The 15871-nt window shown below is 35.7% G+C and overlaps 2 protein-coding genes across 4 annotated transcripts in view; one reads left to right on the plus strand and one right to left on the minus strand.

Annotated features, from left to right (window-relative positions):
• Positions 1–3039, minus strand: part of CIR1 (corepressor interacting with RBPJ, CIR1) — a 38397-nt gene extending 35358 nt beyond the window's left edge. The window contains exon 1 of the mRNA XM_002920233.4: positions 2869–3039. Within this exon, the coding sequence (XP_002920279.1) occupies positions 2869–2940 (72 nt within the window). The 5' untranslated portion in view covers positions 2941–3039. The remainder of the gene's footprint in view (positions 1–2868) is intronic.
• A 19-nt stretch (positions 3040–3058) lies between these two features.
• The window catches only part of SCRN3 (secernin 3), a 28232-nt gene continuing 15419 nt past the window's right edge, over positions 3059–15871 (plus strand). Inside the window, exons 1-5 of one of the 3 annotated variants that reach the window (XM_002920234.4) lie at positions 3059–3117; positions 5053–5222; positions 6789–6970; positions 8002–8201; positions 11517–11729. In XM_002920234.4, coding sequence (XP_002920280.1) covers positions 5064–5222; positions 6789–6970; positions 8002–8201; positions 11517–11729 — 754 coding nt within the window. In that variant the 5' untranslated portion in view covers positions 3059–3117; positions 5053–5063. Of the gene's footprint in view, positions 3245–5052; positions 5223–6788; positions 6971–8001; positions 8202–11516; positions 11730–15871 lie in introns of all 3 variants that reach the window. The other 2 variants (XM_011226213.3, XM_034654757.1) reach the window with 2 other exon arrangements.

A 15871-nucleotide genomic window follows, 5' to 3' on the forward strand; every position in this document is an offset into this window, starting at 1 on the left:
AAAACTATATATGTATGATAGAAAACACACACATTCTTTTCTCACTCTTTTCATAAATGGTAACATATACTGCATATAGGCACACAGAACATGCATAAAATAAAACCGAATATCATGGAGATCATTTCTAGATAAGTAAATAAAAGCTTTCTTTGTTTTGGGGGGGGGGAGAAGGGGCTGAATATCATTCTGTGGAGCTACCCCCATCATTATTTAACCAATCTCTTGCTCTACTGATGGGCATTTATGTAATTTCCAATCTTTTGCCATTATAAACTCTGCTTCAACAAATAACGCCAGACGTAAGTAACTTCATAGACGTCAAGCAGGGTTTTGAAGAGGATCAAAATTTTGCCAAGGGAAAAACAGGGTAAGATATTACCTGCAGAGGGAACAACTCAGACAAAAGCCCAAACATGTAAAATAGGAACTAAGTAGTTTGATATTACTGGAGTATAAAATCTGAGGAAGAAAGGCAATAGGAGATGAAGGAGGAAAAATAAACTGAAATCAGATAACTAGGACTTAATCCTATGGTATTTTAATAAGGAGCCAAAAGAGATCAGATTTGTGCTTTAAAAAAACCACTCTATGGAAACAACACAAATACTTATCAACTGATAAATGGATAAATAGTGCTATATCCATACAATGGAATTATGCAGCAATAAAAAGGAATACAATACCAATACATTCTACAACATGGATGAACTTTTAAAGCATTATACAAAGAAAAAGAAAGGATTCATAAAAGGTCACAAATTGCATGATTCCATTTATAGGAAATGTCCAGAACAGGCAAACCTACAGAAACAGAAAGCAAGTTAGTGTTACCTAGGGAGGGGGAGTGGGGAAGGTTAAGGACAAATGGAGAGTGACTACTAAGAGATACATGTTTTTTGGGGAGGTGATGAAAACATTCTAAAACTGTTTGTGGTGGTGACTGCATAAATCCGAGAGTATACTAAAAACCACTCAATAGTACACTTTAAGTGGGTGATTGTATGGTATGTGAATTATACCTCAATAATGCTGCCAAATTAAAAAAAATATTATTCTGATGGATATGTAGAGAAAGAATGGGGTCAAGAGGGGTCAAGACTGGAGTAATAAAAAAAAAAAAAAAGCCTGCTAGGAAATTTAACAGTTTAGGTGGAAGATGATGACAGTCTAAGCTAAGAAACAGGCAGTAGTGACAAAGAGGAGAGATGAAGTCAGAAATATTTGGAAGGTAAGATAAAATAGAATTTATTAGCTACCTAGATAAAGGGGTGATGGAAAAGAGATGAATCCTGAATTTCTGGCTTGGGGGTCAGGATGAAGGATTGTGTTACTACCTCTACTTCCTACTAATACAAGATAGGAAGTATAAAAAGAAAAGCAGGTTTAGGATGAAAGATATATCCATTTCAGATATGTTGAGTTTGAGATGCCTGTAACATACCAGGATGATACCGTTTAGTATATAGCTGTCTTGAGGTGCCTTGAGCCAGGGGGAGAAAACTGAGAATGTAGATTCAAGAGTCAGGAGTAAAGAGGGAGTAGTTAAAACTATGAAATTGGATGTGATGTCGGGGAAAAGCATATAAAGTAAGGCACAGGCCAAGGATGACGCTCGGGTAACACATGTATTATAGGAGCAAATTAAAAATAAGTTTGCGTGTAGGGGCAATTAAAATTTTGTTGAGAAATCCCTCTATGTGGTCCCCCAACGCTAGGTGGTACTTTGTTTCAAAACCTTTATCTGTACCATCTTATTTAGTCCTCATAACAATTTCTCAAGTCTAGGTAATTGATCCTGGTCATTTTAAATTTACAGATTAGGAGACAGGATAAGGGATATTAAATACTTGTGTAAGTTCTCAGGGCTAAAAGTGGGCTGAAATAACTAGAATCCAGGTGTGATTCCAAGGTCAGACTTTTCCTACTTCACCACTCTTGCTTTCCACTGCCATACTATTCAGCACGGTTTTTCTGTACTGCACCAAGGAGACATGTAACTGATTCTTTAAACAGCCAAACTGAGGGCTTCAGAGGGGAAGGAGGTGGGGGGTATTAAGGAGGGCACGTATTGCATGGTGCATTGGGTGTTATACGCAAGTAATGAATCATGGAACTTTACATCAAAAACTAGGGATGTACTGTATGGTGACTAACATAATAAAAAATATTATTATTTAAGAAAAGCCAAACTGTAGCTCCTGGCTGGCTCAGCCGCCGAGCATTCGACGCCTCATCTCGGGGGTCGCGAGTTCTAGCCCCACGCTGGGTGTAGAGATTACTTTAAAAAATATAAGCAAATACATAAATAAAGCCAAATGTCGTTGTATATCTGAACCTAATATAACATTGTGTATACTTCAATTAAAAAAATATTAAGTAAAATAAACAGCCAAACTTCAAAGAGGTCATCAGACAGACGCTACATCATCGGGTGGGATTTAAAAAGAGGAAGCCAGAGGTGACTTTATTTCCCTTTTAAGATCTATCTTAAATAAACAGGGAATCACCTTTGGACAGGATGGCAGAGTTCAGAAGCCACGATCCCTGGGATCCGAAAAGACAAAACCAGAATCAGCTGAGGAAGTAACGAGGAACCCTATGATCAGACTTCCAATCTTACAGATTTACATTCTAGTTGAAAAGCCGACTGAGTAGACGAAGGCTGGCTGATGTAGATTTGGCGTCGAGGGCCAGCTTTGTCAGCGAGTTTCTCAACAAAGAAGAAAGGGCGAGAAGACCAGGGTTTTAGGCCTGGGGAAGGGGCGACTGTCCCAAGAATCCCAGAGACACCACCACTTTCACCTCCAGCAGCCCCTGGGAACCCGGACGCCAAGGGCCAGAACCCTCCCCGGCTTCCCTACTTACTTTTTTGATATTGGACTTGGAGGCCGGATGAAAGTCCTTCTTGCACATGAAATTGGCGAAAGATTTCCCCATTTTAAAGCCTAAGGTGGGGAAAGCAGCCGCCGGACCCGTGAACAACGTAAACAAACACTGCCGCCTAACCGGAACTGCGCCGCCAGAGGCAGCGGGAACTTCCGCGGTCAAAGGTGACAGCTTCCGGCAATTGTCGCCTCCGCCTACCCCAGCACGCCCTTCCCCTTTCCTTTGAGGGTAGGTCCTAGGCCGGGGGAGGGGCGTGAACGGGGGAGTGACGTGCGTAGTGGACTTGCGAAGCGGGAAGCCGCGAGGTGCTGCGCGGGCGGGACAGAGGGGCTGCGGGAGGGGCCCGGGGTCTGAGGTGAGCCGGCTGCGGGCTGAGTGCCGCCAGCTGCGGTGTGGAGTGTGTGCTGGGTGGGAAGGGGTGTTGGGAGTTCGAGCCTTTTATTCTGTGGACTCTGACTCAAGTTACGTAAAGTTTTCCGCACCGATTTTCTCGTCTGCCTTGTGAAAATAGTAATTCTCGCCCAAACTGTATAGTATGTTAGTACGGATCAAACGATGTGATGTTTCTGAAAACTCTTGGCGAACTAAAGCACGTAAAATAGAATGCCAACTTCACAAGAGTGAGGATTCTATTTTGTTACCGGCTCTACGGTGTCTGGCTCAGATGTTCATAAACCTTTGTTGAATGATGAATGTGTACTAGGAGTTCGTAAAGGCTCTCGAACATTTCCATTCTAAATGGGCTAGGTGTTTTCCTAACTAGGTGGCATGTTTCCTTAGCTTCTCGGATGACCGCAGTTAGCGCAGATCATCCAATACAGCTTGACGGCCCTTGAGACTCCAGGGTTTTCGGTGGACGTGGCTGCTACTGCTGTTAAGGGATCCACCAACCAAGTCCTCTCTCAGGGAGGCAGTGGGTGTGATAACAAGAATAAACCTTTTGTGAGAAGTTTACTCTTCTATCCAATAATAACTATAACAGCTTTCTTTTGCGTGTCTGATATGTTTCATGCACTATGCAAAAAGTTTTACACATTGTCTTATTAAATTCTAATAACAGCCATCTGAGATATTTACCGACAGGGCAGAAGGCTTAGATAGAGATTAAATAGACTGCCAAGGTTACGCAGTGGTAGAAGTAACTTTGGAACACAAAGAGAAGGCGATCCAGGACGTAAAGGTTGAAATTCTCACAGAGAAGAACAGCAACTATGATATAACTGAGGAACTATCCATAACTGAGGAAAAGAGAAAAGTCTTAGGAGTTTCTTTCTAAAGGTGTTTCTTTCTTACTTGAGTCATTTTGTTTTTTGAATGAAACATTTATTAGATTTACATTTCGTTTTTAAATTGCAAGCATCTGTTTGTGTAAAGCCATTCTAAGGTTTGGTCATTATAAAATAAAGGAAAGCAGGAAATTCTAAAACAGTATGTCCATTCTGGAAGCAAATATGTTCTATGAAAATTGAGGATTTAAGAATTTCCAAATTACAAATGAAGACACAATCTTGATACTAAATTCTACAAACAGGATTTACAAGTTATATATGTGAACTTCTTCCTGGAAATATCAACAATTTGGAATTTTATTGACATGATTTTGTATTTGATTCTGTGAGTCTTTTAAAATTTAAGTCTTCTCAGTATTATAATCTGTGTTATTCTTCTTGTTTGAGGAAATACTGGGACTTTTCATAAGTTCAGGTGATGAGAATACAAAGATTAATAAAGCATATTTCCAGCCCTCAAGGATCTTACTGTCCAGAAGGAGACTCGTATATGTACACAAATATGGAAACTCATATGTGTACACAGATACGGTCTTCATAGCAATAGAGTTAAGTGCAGGGGTTCCCAAATATGGAAATAGTGAAATGAAAGGAGATTCAGGGAAGACTTCAGGAGAGGAAGATCTTAGAGGATAAATTTGACCTACAGACTAGAAGATGGTACTGGTCATTGCTATTTTCTTACTGCTTCTTGTAGTACAAGATTCATTCCCAAGTCTTACTGATTTTTGTAGTACAGTATAAAGTTTAAAACTTTAAGGAGCACCCTTTATTAGGTATGGCAATAACATCCCTTGGTCATCAAGTTTCTTTGTTTTGTGTATACTAAAAATGTTTTTCTCCTTTTATTTTGCATCTTCTATATGTTTTTTAGTTTTTTAAAAAATGGAACCTTGTTCCTGTGATACTTTTGTGGCATTACCTCCAGCAACTGTTGGTAACAGAATTATTTTTGGAAAAAATTCAGATAGATTGTGCAATGAAGTACAGGAGGTAGTTTATTTTCCTGCTGCGGTTCACGATAACCCGAGAGAACATCTTCAGGTAGGTGAAGTACATGTTTTGCTGGCAATGGTTTTCTTTAAAAATATAAACAGGTTTTTTGTTTTTTGTTTTTTAAATCACGAGCTAGCTATTTGGCAGGGACTATAGAAGTTAAAAATTCAAGGATTTAAATTTGAAAAATAATTTGAGTCAGAACTAGATTTCTGGGCTTTTATTTCAATGATTTGGAGGAAGCTGAAATAACAATAAAAATAGTTGTTAATTCTTTGATAAAATATTTGAATGTTTATCATACACGAGCATGTCAAATAGGGCAAGGATTTAAAGCCTGCTGTCAAGACCAGTTTTGTCTTCCAGGAGCTTAGAGTCTAGTAGAGGAATAGGATGTATGTAACATAGGTAACTAACCCTGTTATAAAGTAGGGTGGTTTAAATGCTACATTTAAGAGCGAGCAACAAGTTGTGTGACAACAGTGGAGAAAGAGCAATTAATTCTAGAGATCAAGGAAGTCTTTAGCAGGAGCTGGGGTTTCAGCTCTAGTTTGATGGGCAGAAAGTATTCTGATCGGTGTAGAATAGAGAAAGTCATTCCAGTCTCTGGAAATAACAGTTTTTATCACCNTCTGATCGGTGTAGAATAGAGAAAGTCATTCCAGTCTTCTGGAAATAACACTTTTTATCACCAAAAAAGCCTTATGGGGCCCTGTGATAACACTATAAACATGCATTTTATGCAGTCATTTGGTAGTATACACATTAAAAGATCCTTTAAAAATTTTTATTAAAAATACATTCACTATGGAACTTAAAGTAAAAGTTTCACATTATGCTTTTATTATTGTTATGCATTTTTAGATTTCATTTTATTGATATTCCAATACTAAAATATATTAAATATTAGATGTTTTCTGTATATAGGCCTTTTTTCCCTTTTGCTGAGACTATTTATTTGATCCATTTCCACTTTCTCTCTTTATGTTTAAATTTCTCCTATTCTGTAAACCAGTGGTTCTTATTCTTTTCACTATGGTAGACATACCAGATGGGTGACTTCCACATGTTACATATGCTTCTGTAGAAATTCTCTTGTACATAAGAGCTACCATATGGGACATATGTCACTAATTAAGAAATAATGGACATTGAGATTGAGATCCACTCCCTTTAAGTTTCAACTGAATACATCTTCCTCTACAAAATGTTTCAAGATTTCACAACTAGAAACCATCTCTCTCCTGAGCTTACGTTAGCACCTCATTTTTACTTTTCTTAATGGCCCTTATACTTTACGTTTTATTGTGTTTTCTTTAGTGTACAAGTCTTAGTTTTTGGAAAGCAAGATCTGTATCTGATTCATCTTTATAACTAATATATCTCTTAGCAGAGTCTTTGTAATAAGAGATGCTTGATAAATATTTGAATGAGTAAAAGCTTTAGGGTCAATTCTGAATATGTTTTAAGGGTAGTAACTTTATTATTGAAAATGTTAAGTTAGTTATACTTTATTTCATAGTGAGCATGTCTTCTGATTGAATTGTAAGATTCTGAAACTTGATAACTTTTTCTTTTTTGGTTTTATGGTTGTTGCTATGACTTTCTTTACAGTGTACTTATATAGAAATTGATCAAGTTCCTGAAACATATGCTGTTGTCCTTAGTCGCCCAGCTTGGTTATGGGGGGCAGAAATGGGAGCCAACGAGCACGGAGTTTGCATTGGAAATGAAGCTGTATGGGGAAGAGAAGAAGTTTGTGATGAAGAGGCACTACTGGGCATGGACCTTGTCAGGTTATTTTTTAATTATATATTTTTTCCAGTATAGAACTTGTCTAAAACTCTCAAAAGTTTTATTTTCCTATTTTTCCCATATTTTGGACCTTGATACTTTATAGCTTGTGTTAAAATGCTTCAGAGTACAGACATACCTCATCTTATGCTTTGCCTTATTGCACTTCACAGATATTGCAGTTTTTACAAATTGAAAGTTTGTGGCAATGTTATGTCAGGCAAGTTTATCGGCACCATTTTTCCAACAGCATTTGCTCACTTAGTGTCTCTATGTCACATTTTGGTAATTCTCACAATATTTCAAACTTTTTATTATTAGTATATTTATTATGGTGTTCTGTGATTAGTGATTATAACTTGCTGAAAGCTCAGATAACGGTTAGCATTTTTTAGCAATGAAGTCTTTTTAAATTAATTTTTAAATTAAGATATGTTATTGTTTTTTAGACATAATGCTGTTGCATACTTAGTAGACTGTAGTATAGTGTAAACATAACTTTTATATGCACTGGGGAACCAAAAAATTCATTTGACTCGCTTTTTGCGATATTCGTTTTATTCCAGTGGTCTGGAACCGAACCTGCAGTATTTCCAAAGTATGCTTATTCTGGCATGTAATTTGCAGACTCAAAGATCATTAATTGGGAGAAGGGAAGGAGTTGAAAATTATGATTCATTTATGTGAATTATGTAAAGTATCTAATATATTTTATCAGACCTTAATTCTCACAGTAACTTCATGGGCTGTATATTACTATCCTCATTTTATAGATGAGATACTGAGATAAAGCAGCTTGCCAATAAATTGCCAAGTTGGAATTTGAACATTGATCTGTGATTCCCAAGACTTTGTTTTCATGATTCCAAACTGACTTCAGAAGAAATGGCTTAGAAGTTGGATCTCAGTTTATCCGTTAACTTGAAAGAAGTTTTACTTTGAATATAAACAAAAAATCTCATGTGCATGAAATTATTTAAGAGAAATGATGGAAATTTATTTTAATTTGAAAACTTTTATGTTTTTATTTTAGACTTGGCCTTGAAAGAGCTGATACAGCTGAAAAAGCCCTCAATGTCATTGTTGATCTATTAGAAAAATATGGCCAGGGTGGAAATTGTTCAGAGGGTAGGATGGTATTTAGCTATCACAATAGTTTCCTGATAGCTGATAGGAATGAAGCCTGGATTCTGGAGACTGCAGGGAAGTACTGGGCTGCAGAAAAAGTACAAGGTATGGACAACTTTTCCTGATTTTTTTTTATTTGCCTTATAATTAATAAAATAACCCCCTTAGCTGCAGCCATTGCATTTAATTGTTTCTCAAGATTTATAATCCAGTGCAATGAAGGGTTGAACTGTGGGGGAAATGAAAAAATTTGAAAGAATGTTAACAGTGAAAGAGCACTACAAAGAGCTTCTCTGAAAAAAAGAAAAAGGTGGTGGTCTCTCTTTTTCATATGATATTAATTTTATATAACCTGTATATATTTTCTGTGCTACATTTCTTGGCTGTTTTAGTACTTTTCCACTTCTTAATAATCCTTTGCCATTTCTTCCTCTTTTAACTTTGGGCTGAACTCAAAAATTTTAATTTATTGCATGTGGTTATGGAGGTGAGGAAAGGGGAGTGCTGCTGGGGATTGGTATCTGTCAGTTAGTGGCTGAAAAGAATATGTTGATGCAATAGTAAAGCATAAACATTGAGTAAAATAACACAATTTTATTGTTTTAGGATGCTTTGCATTTTTTTTCATGGTTTCTTTGTGACCATATATTCCTTTCATTCTTCAAATGAGGAAATCCGGAGATGTGAAGTGATTTACTTGAGGCAGTGATTGAAAGATGTAGAATTTAAATCTTTCCATCCTGACTCTCAGTTCAATAGTCTTTCATAAGAGTACAGCCTCATACTCAAGCATGATCATGTACTTTTTATGTACTTACCTCCTGGATCTCCTAGTTTTAGAGAGGAGATAATTTGCACATGTGAAAATATTAAATGGTGCATAGACGCTGTGAACATTCAGAGAAAGGAAAAGTCATTGTGGGCTGGAGAAATTCGGAAAGTCTTCATGAAGGTAGCCTTGAGCTTTGGAGGATTTGGATGTTATTTTTCAAAATAAGTCATTGCCAGTTGTTTTGATGACATTTTATTTTATATTTTACCTGTTTTTATTTTGCCTAATACATAAAATTGAATTTAGACTGTTTTCTTATTTTCTAATTGGCCTGATTGTACCACTAGCACTCTTTATTTTATTAAGTGTGCTAAATGCAAGAGAGAAATGAATAAATGTATTCTGTTGAGAAAGATAGCCCTACCTAGCTATTCAAAATGAATACCGTCATTGAGTGTAATTATCCAGTTGTAGATTAACTTTGCCTACTGGTTTCTCTTCCTATTACTAAATGAGCCCAAGAATTACATAATTAAATTTTAGTTAATTATCTATTGGATGGAAAACTCTTCCCTGTTTGATTCTATCATGACTTTATTCTAGTTTTTGTAGTGAGAATATCCCAAGTATCACTTTGTTAGAGTAATTGAATTGATTTCTACTTAACAAACTGTTATTCTAATTTGGTTTTAAAACATTACCAATTTTTATTTTTTATGATTTATTTCATTCATTTGGTCTCTTTAGAACTGGTTTTTATTCTTCTGTTTTGTATTTTAGTTGAAAATTTTGTTATAACTTAGTGCCATGATATTTTTGGGAGTCTTATATTTCTGTTCTAAACTTATTTATGACTAATTTTAAAAAAGTAATTTCTACAGAAGACTAGTATATAAAAAATATATAAAGAAATCTCAAAACTCAACAGTAAAAAGACAATCCAACTAGAAAAATAGGCAAAAGACAGGAAGAGACATTTCACCTAAAGGGATATACGGATGTCAAAAAAGCACATGAATGTTCAATATCATTAGCTATTAGGGAAATGCGAACTAAAGCCACAATGAGGTATCTCTACTTACATCAGAATAGTTAAAAATTTTTAAACGATTCTACTAAACACTGGTGAGAAGGTGGAAAATGGACCACTTAATCATTGCTGGTAAGAATGTATAGCTACTCTGGAAAACAGTTTGGCAGTTTATTTATTTATTTATTATTTTATTTATTTTTTTAAAGATTTTATTTATTTATTTGACAGAGAGAGAGAGAGACAGCCAGTGAGAGAGGGAACACAAGAAGGGGGAGTGGGAGAGGAAGAGGCAGGCTCCCAGCAGAGGAGCCTGATGTGGGGCTTGATCCCAGAACGTCGGGATCACACCCTGAGCCAAAGGCAGACACTTAACGACTGAGCCACACAGGTGCCCCAGTTTGGCAGTTTAGAAAAAAACTAAATATACAACTACCATACCACCTAGCAATTGCAATCTTGTGCATTTATCCCAGGAGCTTACATTCACACAAGAACCTATATACAAATATTTATAGCAGCTTTCTCCATGATAGCCAAAAACTAGAAACAACCCAGATGTCCTTTAACTTGTGAATGGTTAAACAAACTGGTACATTCTATGGAATAATACTCAGCAATAAAAAGAAATGAACTATTGATATATGTAATAACCTGGATGAATCTTTAGAGAATGATATCAAGTGAAAAAAGAAAAAAGGTTATATGCCATATGATTTTATTTGTATAGTATTCTTGAAATGACAGTAATAGATATGGGTAACAGACTAGTGGTTGCCTGGGGCTAATGAGAGGTTAATGGGGGTAGGTAAGTGGGTGTGGCCATAGGAGGGCAATGTGAGTGATCTTTGTGGAGATGGAAATACTCTGTATCTTGACTGTACCAACACCAATAGTTTAGCTGTGCTATTATACCATATTTTACCATTGGGGGAAACTGTGTAATGGGTACACAGTATCTCTGTATTACTTCTAACAACTGTATGTGAATCTACAATTATCTCAAAATAAAAAGTTAAAAAAGTTTAATTAAAAAAAGTAATTCATTTATCTTTTTTGGGGGGGAGGGAGAGCACAAGTGGGGCAGGGACAGGTAGAAGGGACAGAGGGAGAGGGAGAAAGAGAATCTTAAGCAGGTTCCACACCCAGCATGAAGCCCGATGCAGGTCTCAGTCTCATGATCCCAAGAGCATGACCTGAGCTGAAATGAAGGGTCAGACACTTACCTGACCAATCCACCCAAGCATCCCTATTTATCTTTTTGAGTATGTAATAGATGACATGTACACAGTACAAAATTCAGAAGTCTATATTCTCATTTAAATAGTGATTAAGGGGGCGCCTGGGTGGCTCAGTCGTTAAATGTCTGCCTTCGGCTCAGGTCATGATCCCAGGGTCCTGGGATCGAGCCCCGCATCAGGCTCCCTGCTCAGTGGGAAGCTTGCTTCTCCTGCTCCCACTCCCCCAGCTTGTGTTCCCTCTCTCACTCTCTCTCTCTGTCAAATAAATAAATAAAACCTTTAGAAAAATAAATAGTGATTAAGAATCATAATGTACAAATAAATATAACATGTTAAATGTAATTTTTCTTTTCCCTTCCCCTCTTCTTTGAAAATAGAGGGAGTTCGTAATATTTCTAATCAGCTTTCTATAACAACCAAGATTGATCGGGAACATCCAGACATGAGAAACTATGCTAAGCAGAAAGGTTGGTGGGATGGTAAAAAGGAGTTTGATTTTGCTGCAACATACTCTTATCTTGACACAGCGAAGATGATGATTTCACCAGGCAGATACTGTGAAGGCTACAAGCTTCTGAATAAATACAAAGGTAATTTTATCATTGAAATAATATCAGAATGAAAGATTATATTTTGCCTGGGTGTAATGTACGTAGGATAAAATCTGGTTTTGAAGGAATTATTCTTAGTAAAGATACAGTTTTATTAAACTGATATTTTGTAAACCAATATTATAAGCTTTTTTCTCTTGAGATGAGTGTAGTAGCGCTGTATAATTCTGAGAGGATAATAATTTTTTTTGAAGGACAAGTATATATTCGCAATCCTCAGACCCCTTTTTTCAGCTTTTACTAATAGTCTTAAACAAAATTGGGATTATTTTTCTTCTCAGAAATTATTGGAACATGGAAACAGGTTTCTTTAATTTGTCTTTTGATAATACTCTTATTGGTTATTTTCTTACTGAAAAAGTTATATCTAGAACTAGTTGAGAAGACAAAGTGAGCAGATGCAAGAATTCCCTCTTCTCAATTCTAGAAATATTGAGTAAAATATATAAACATTAAGGATATATATATAGTTAGGTTTGAACACAAGAAAAGGAAATCAACAACTACCAAAAATGAAGAAAGAACCCATAGTGTTGGCAAGATTTCAGGTGTCTCTTCTTCACACAGCCCTCCTATCTGTATCAAAGAGGGGGTTCTGGACCAGATATAAGCCTTAAAGAATAATTTTAACATCCATGAGAATGTAGGTGTCTAGGTAAAGACCTATTTGGGGAGCAGGAACTGGACTACTTACCAAGATTATGAATCTGAAAAATGCAATTCTGCTCCCTTCCCAGGGTCCCAGCCTGGAATTGAGCTATCTTTTGTCTCAGGCTCTGGGTCAGCAGAGTCTCTGGTGAGAGATTGAACTCAGAGCTATAGGTATTTGGTAGGCTTATCTGGGGCTACCTGTGCTGTGCTGAGAAACAAACACTGGTTGAACCAGTAAGTCACACAGGATCTCAGTACATCTGTGTGTCTGTAGTCACTATGTGAATATTTGATATGACAGATAATCAGATTTTACTCAAATTTCCCATCCAAATGACAAACCTGCTATATTGAATCTACATGTAACTGCCATTGAAAACATTTAAGTTATGTGGATATTGAGATAAAAGGATGTAGTTTCTACATTTACTATGGATAGTTTCTATCCAAGTTTTTCTTGGATAGAAAGAGACACTTCAAGTTCACTGATCTTTTCTTCTGTGTTATCTAATCTGTTGTTAATCTCATCTAGTGATACTACCATTTCAGATATTATGTTTTTTATCTCTGTGTGTTCCGTTTGGTACTTTTTGTGTATATTTCCCGTTTCCCTATTCATTACTTTCATGTTTTTCTTCAGTGAGCATATTCAGCATATACCTGTTTTATAATAGCTGTTTTAGCCTCATTGTCTGCTAACTCCATTATCTCTGCAATTTCTGGATCTGTTTCTGTTGATCTGATTTTCTTCTGGTTTGGGGTCAAATTTTCCTGCTTATTCATGTGTCTGGTAATTTTTGATTGGATAGTAGACATTGTAGATTTTATTTGTTGCATGCTGGATTTTGTTTTATTCCTTTAAAGTTGGAGTTTGTATTAGTTAAGTAACCTGTGGAACAGTATCATTTCTCTTAGGCCTATTTTTAAGCTTTTCTAGGATAGCTCTAGAGTAGCCTTTATTCTAGGGCTAGTTAGGGATGTGACCATTCTGGATATTGTGATCATTATGCCTTTACTGATTTTTTTTGTATTGTTGTATATATTACTGAGAGAGGAGTGTGAAAATATCCAATTTTATTTACGGAATTGTGTGTTTTTGCTTTATATTTTGAAGTTCTGCTGTTAAGTACATACACATTTATAATTGTTATGTCTTCCTGGTGAATTGGTCCTTTTACCTTTATGAAACATTATTTTTCACGGTAGTGTTCATTTTGTTGAAGTCAATTTTAGCCCAGCCTTCTCCTGTTTACATGACATATACTTACCTATCATTTGCTTTCAAACTATCAGTATTCACACTATCAGTGCATTTCTTATAAAAAGCATATAGTTTGGTCTTTTCTTTTTAAAAACCATTGTGATAAGTTCTGCCTTTTAATTAGAATCTATACTTCACTGGAAATTTTATCATTGAAAAACACAATACCAAAGTAAAATATTAACTCAGTAGGCTCAATAGCAGAATGGAGATGACAGAGGAAAGAGTCAGTGGACATGAAGACAGATCAGTAGAAATTGTCTAATCTGAACAATAGAGGTTGAAGCAAGCAAACAAAAAGAACAGGGTCTTAGGGACTGTGGAATAGTACCGAAAATTCATGTCATTAGAGTCTCAGAAGGAGAGAATGGTGTGATGCAGAAAAATCTTTGAATAATGGCTGAAACCTTGTCAAAACGCAAAAGACTCAAACTTACAGATTCAGGAGAGTTAGCAAATCTCAAACAAGATAAACTCAAATCCATGCCTAAGTGTACAAACCACCAGAAACTGAAGACAAAGACAAAAATCTTGAAAGCAGCTAAAGAAAAAACTAATTACATATAGGTAAAAATGATTTCTGAGAGTTTATCATTTTAAACCTAGGTGCCTAAAGGCAATGAAACAACATTTTTAAAATTCTAAGAAAGAAGATCTGTGAAACCAGAATTCTATATTCAGCCAAAATATTCTTCAGGAATGAAGGAGAAATAAAAATATCCTGATATGTAAGAAAACTAAGAGACTTTGTTGCCAAAAGTCTGCTCTAAAAGAAATTTTAAAGGAAGTTTTTTAGATAGAAAGGAAATGATACCACAGTGAAATGTGGAACTTTAAGAGTGAAGGAAGAGCCACAGAAATGATAAATGTCTGGGTAAATATAATACTATGTTTCTCCTTTTAAGACTTTAAAAAAATGTCTGACAGTTATAAGCCAACATTACATATCCTATAATACACAGAATAACCACAGTATAAAGAGGGGAGTACATGGAGACCTGTATGGTGGTAAGATTTCTACATTCTCCTTGAAATTTTAAAATATTAATTCTAGTAAATGGAAAAGTTAGGTATGTATATTGTAATCCTAGAGCAACTTTTAAAAAAGCTGTATAATAAGATATAGAAAAAAAAGTTGAACAGAGAAATTAAAATAGAATACTAAGAAAATATTCAAAAATAAGGCAAGAAAGGGGAAATGGAGGAACAAAAAACCAGAAGGATCAGACGGAAAACAAACAATATAATGTAGACTTGAATTCTAACATATCTGTAAGTATAAATGTTCTAAGCACACCAATTAAAAGACAGAGCATGTGAGAGTGAATTCAAAAAACAAAACAAAACAAGACTCAGCAATTGCTATATATGAGTAACTAACTTGAGGTGAAAAGTAGAAGGATGGGAGAAGATATATCTTGTAAACACTCATCAAAAGACAGCTGGGTTGGTTATATAAATATTAGATGACTTAGACTTTAGAGCAGGATGAATTACCAGGGAAAAGAGGGATACTACATAATCAAAAAAAGGTCATTTTAATGGGATTATTATGTCTCCATGGTAAATATATATGCATCTAACAACAAAGCTTCCAAATACATGAAGCAAGAACTGGTAGAACTGAAAGGAGAATTAGGCAATTTCACAATTATAATTGGAGACTTCAGTACTTTTCTCTTAGTTATCAGAAGAACTACTGGACAGGAAATCTGCAAGAATATAAAAAAACTGAACAGTACCATCAACCACGGGATCTAATCCATTATTTATAGGATATTCCACCCAACAATGTAATACACATTCTTTTCAAGTGCACGTCAAACATACACCAAGGTTGTCCATATCCTGGGTCATAAAACAAATCTTACCAAATTTAAAAGAAACATAACAAAGTATGGTCTCTGGTGATAATGAAATTAAATTTGAAATCAATTATAGGGGGATATCTAGAAAATCCACAAATACTTGGAAATGACACATTTTGAATCTGTGGGTCAAAAAAGAAGTCTCGAGGGAAATCAGAAAATATTTTGAGTGAAATGAAGTGAAAATGGATATACCAAAATTGTGGGATGCAGCAAAAGTAGTGCTTACAGGGAAATTTGTAGCATTTAATACTTGGTTGATAATAAGAAAGGTCTCAACTCAACAATATAAACTTAAACTTTCACCTCAAGAAACAAAACAAAACCAAAAAAACAAACCA

Source organism: Ailuropoda melanoleuca, chromosome 2 (genome assembly GCF_002007445.2).
Source record: "Ailuropoda melanoleuca isolate Jingjing chromosome 2, ASM200744v2, whole genome shotgun sequence".
NCBI lineage: Eukaryota > Metazoa > Chordata > Mammalia > Carnivora > Ursidae > Ailuropoda > Ailuropoda melanoleuca.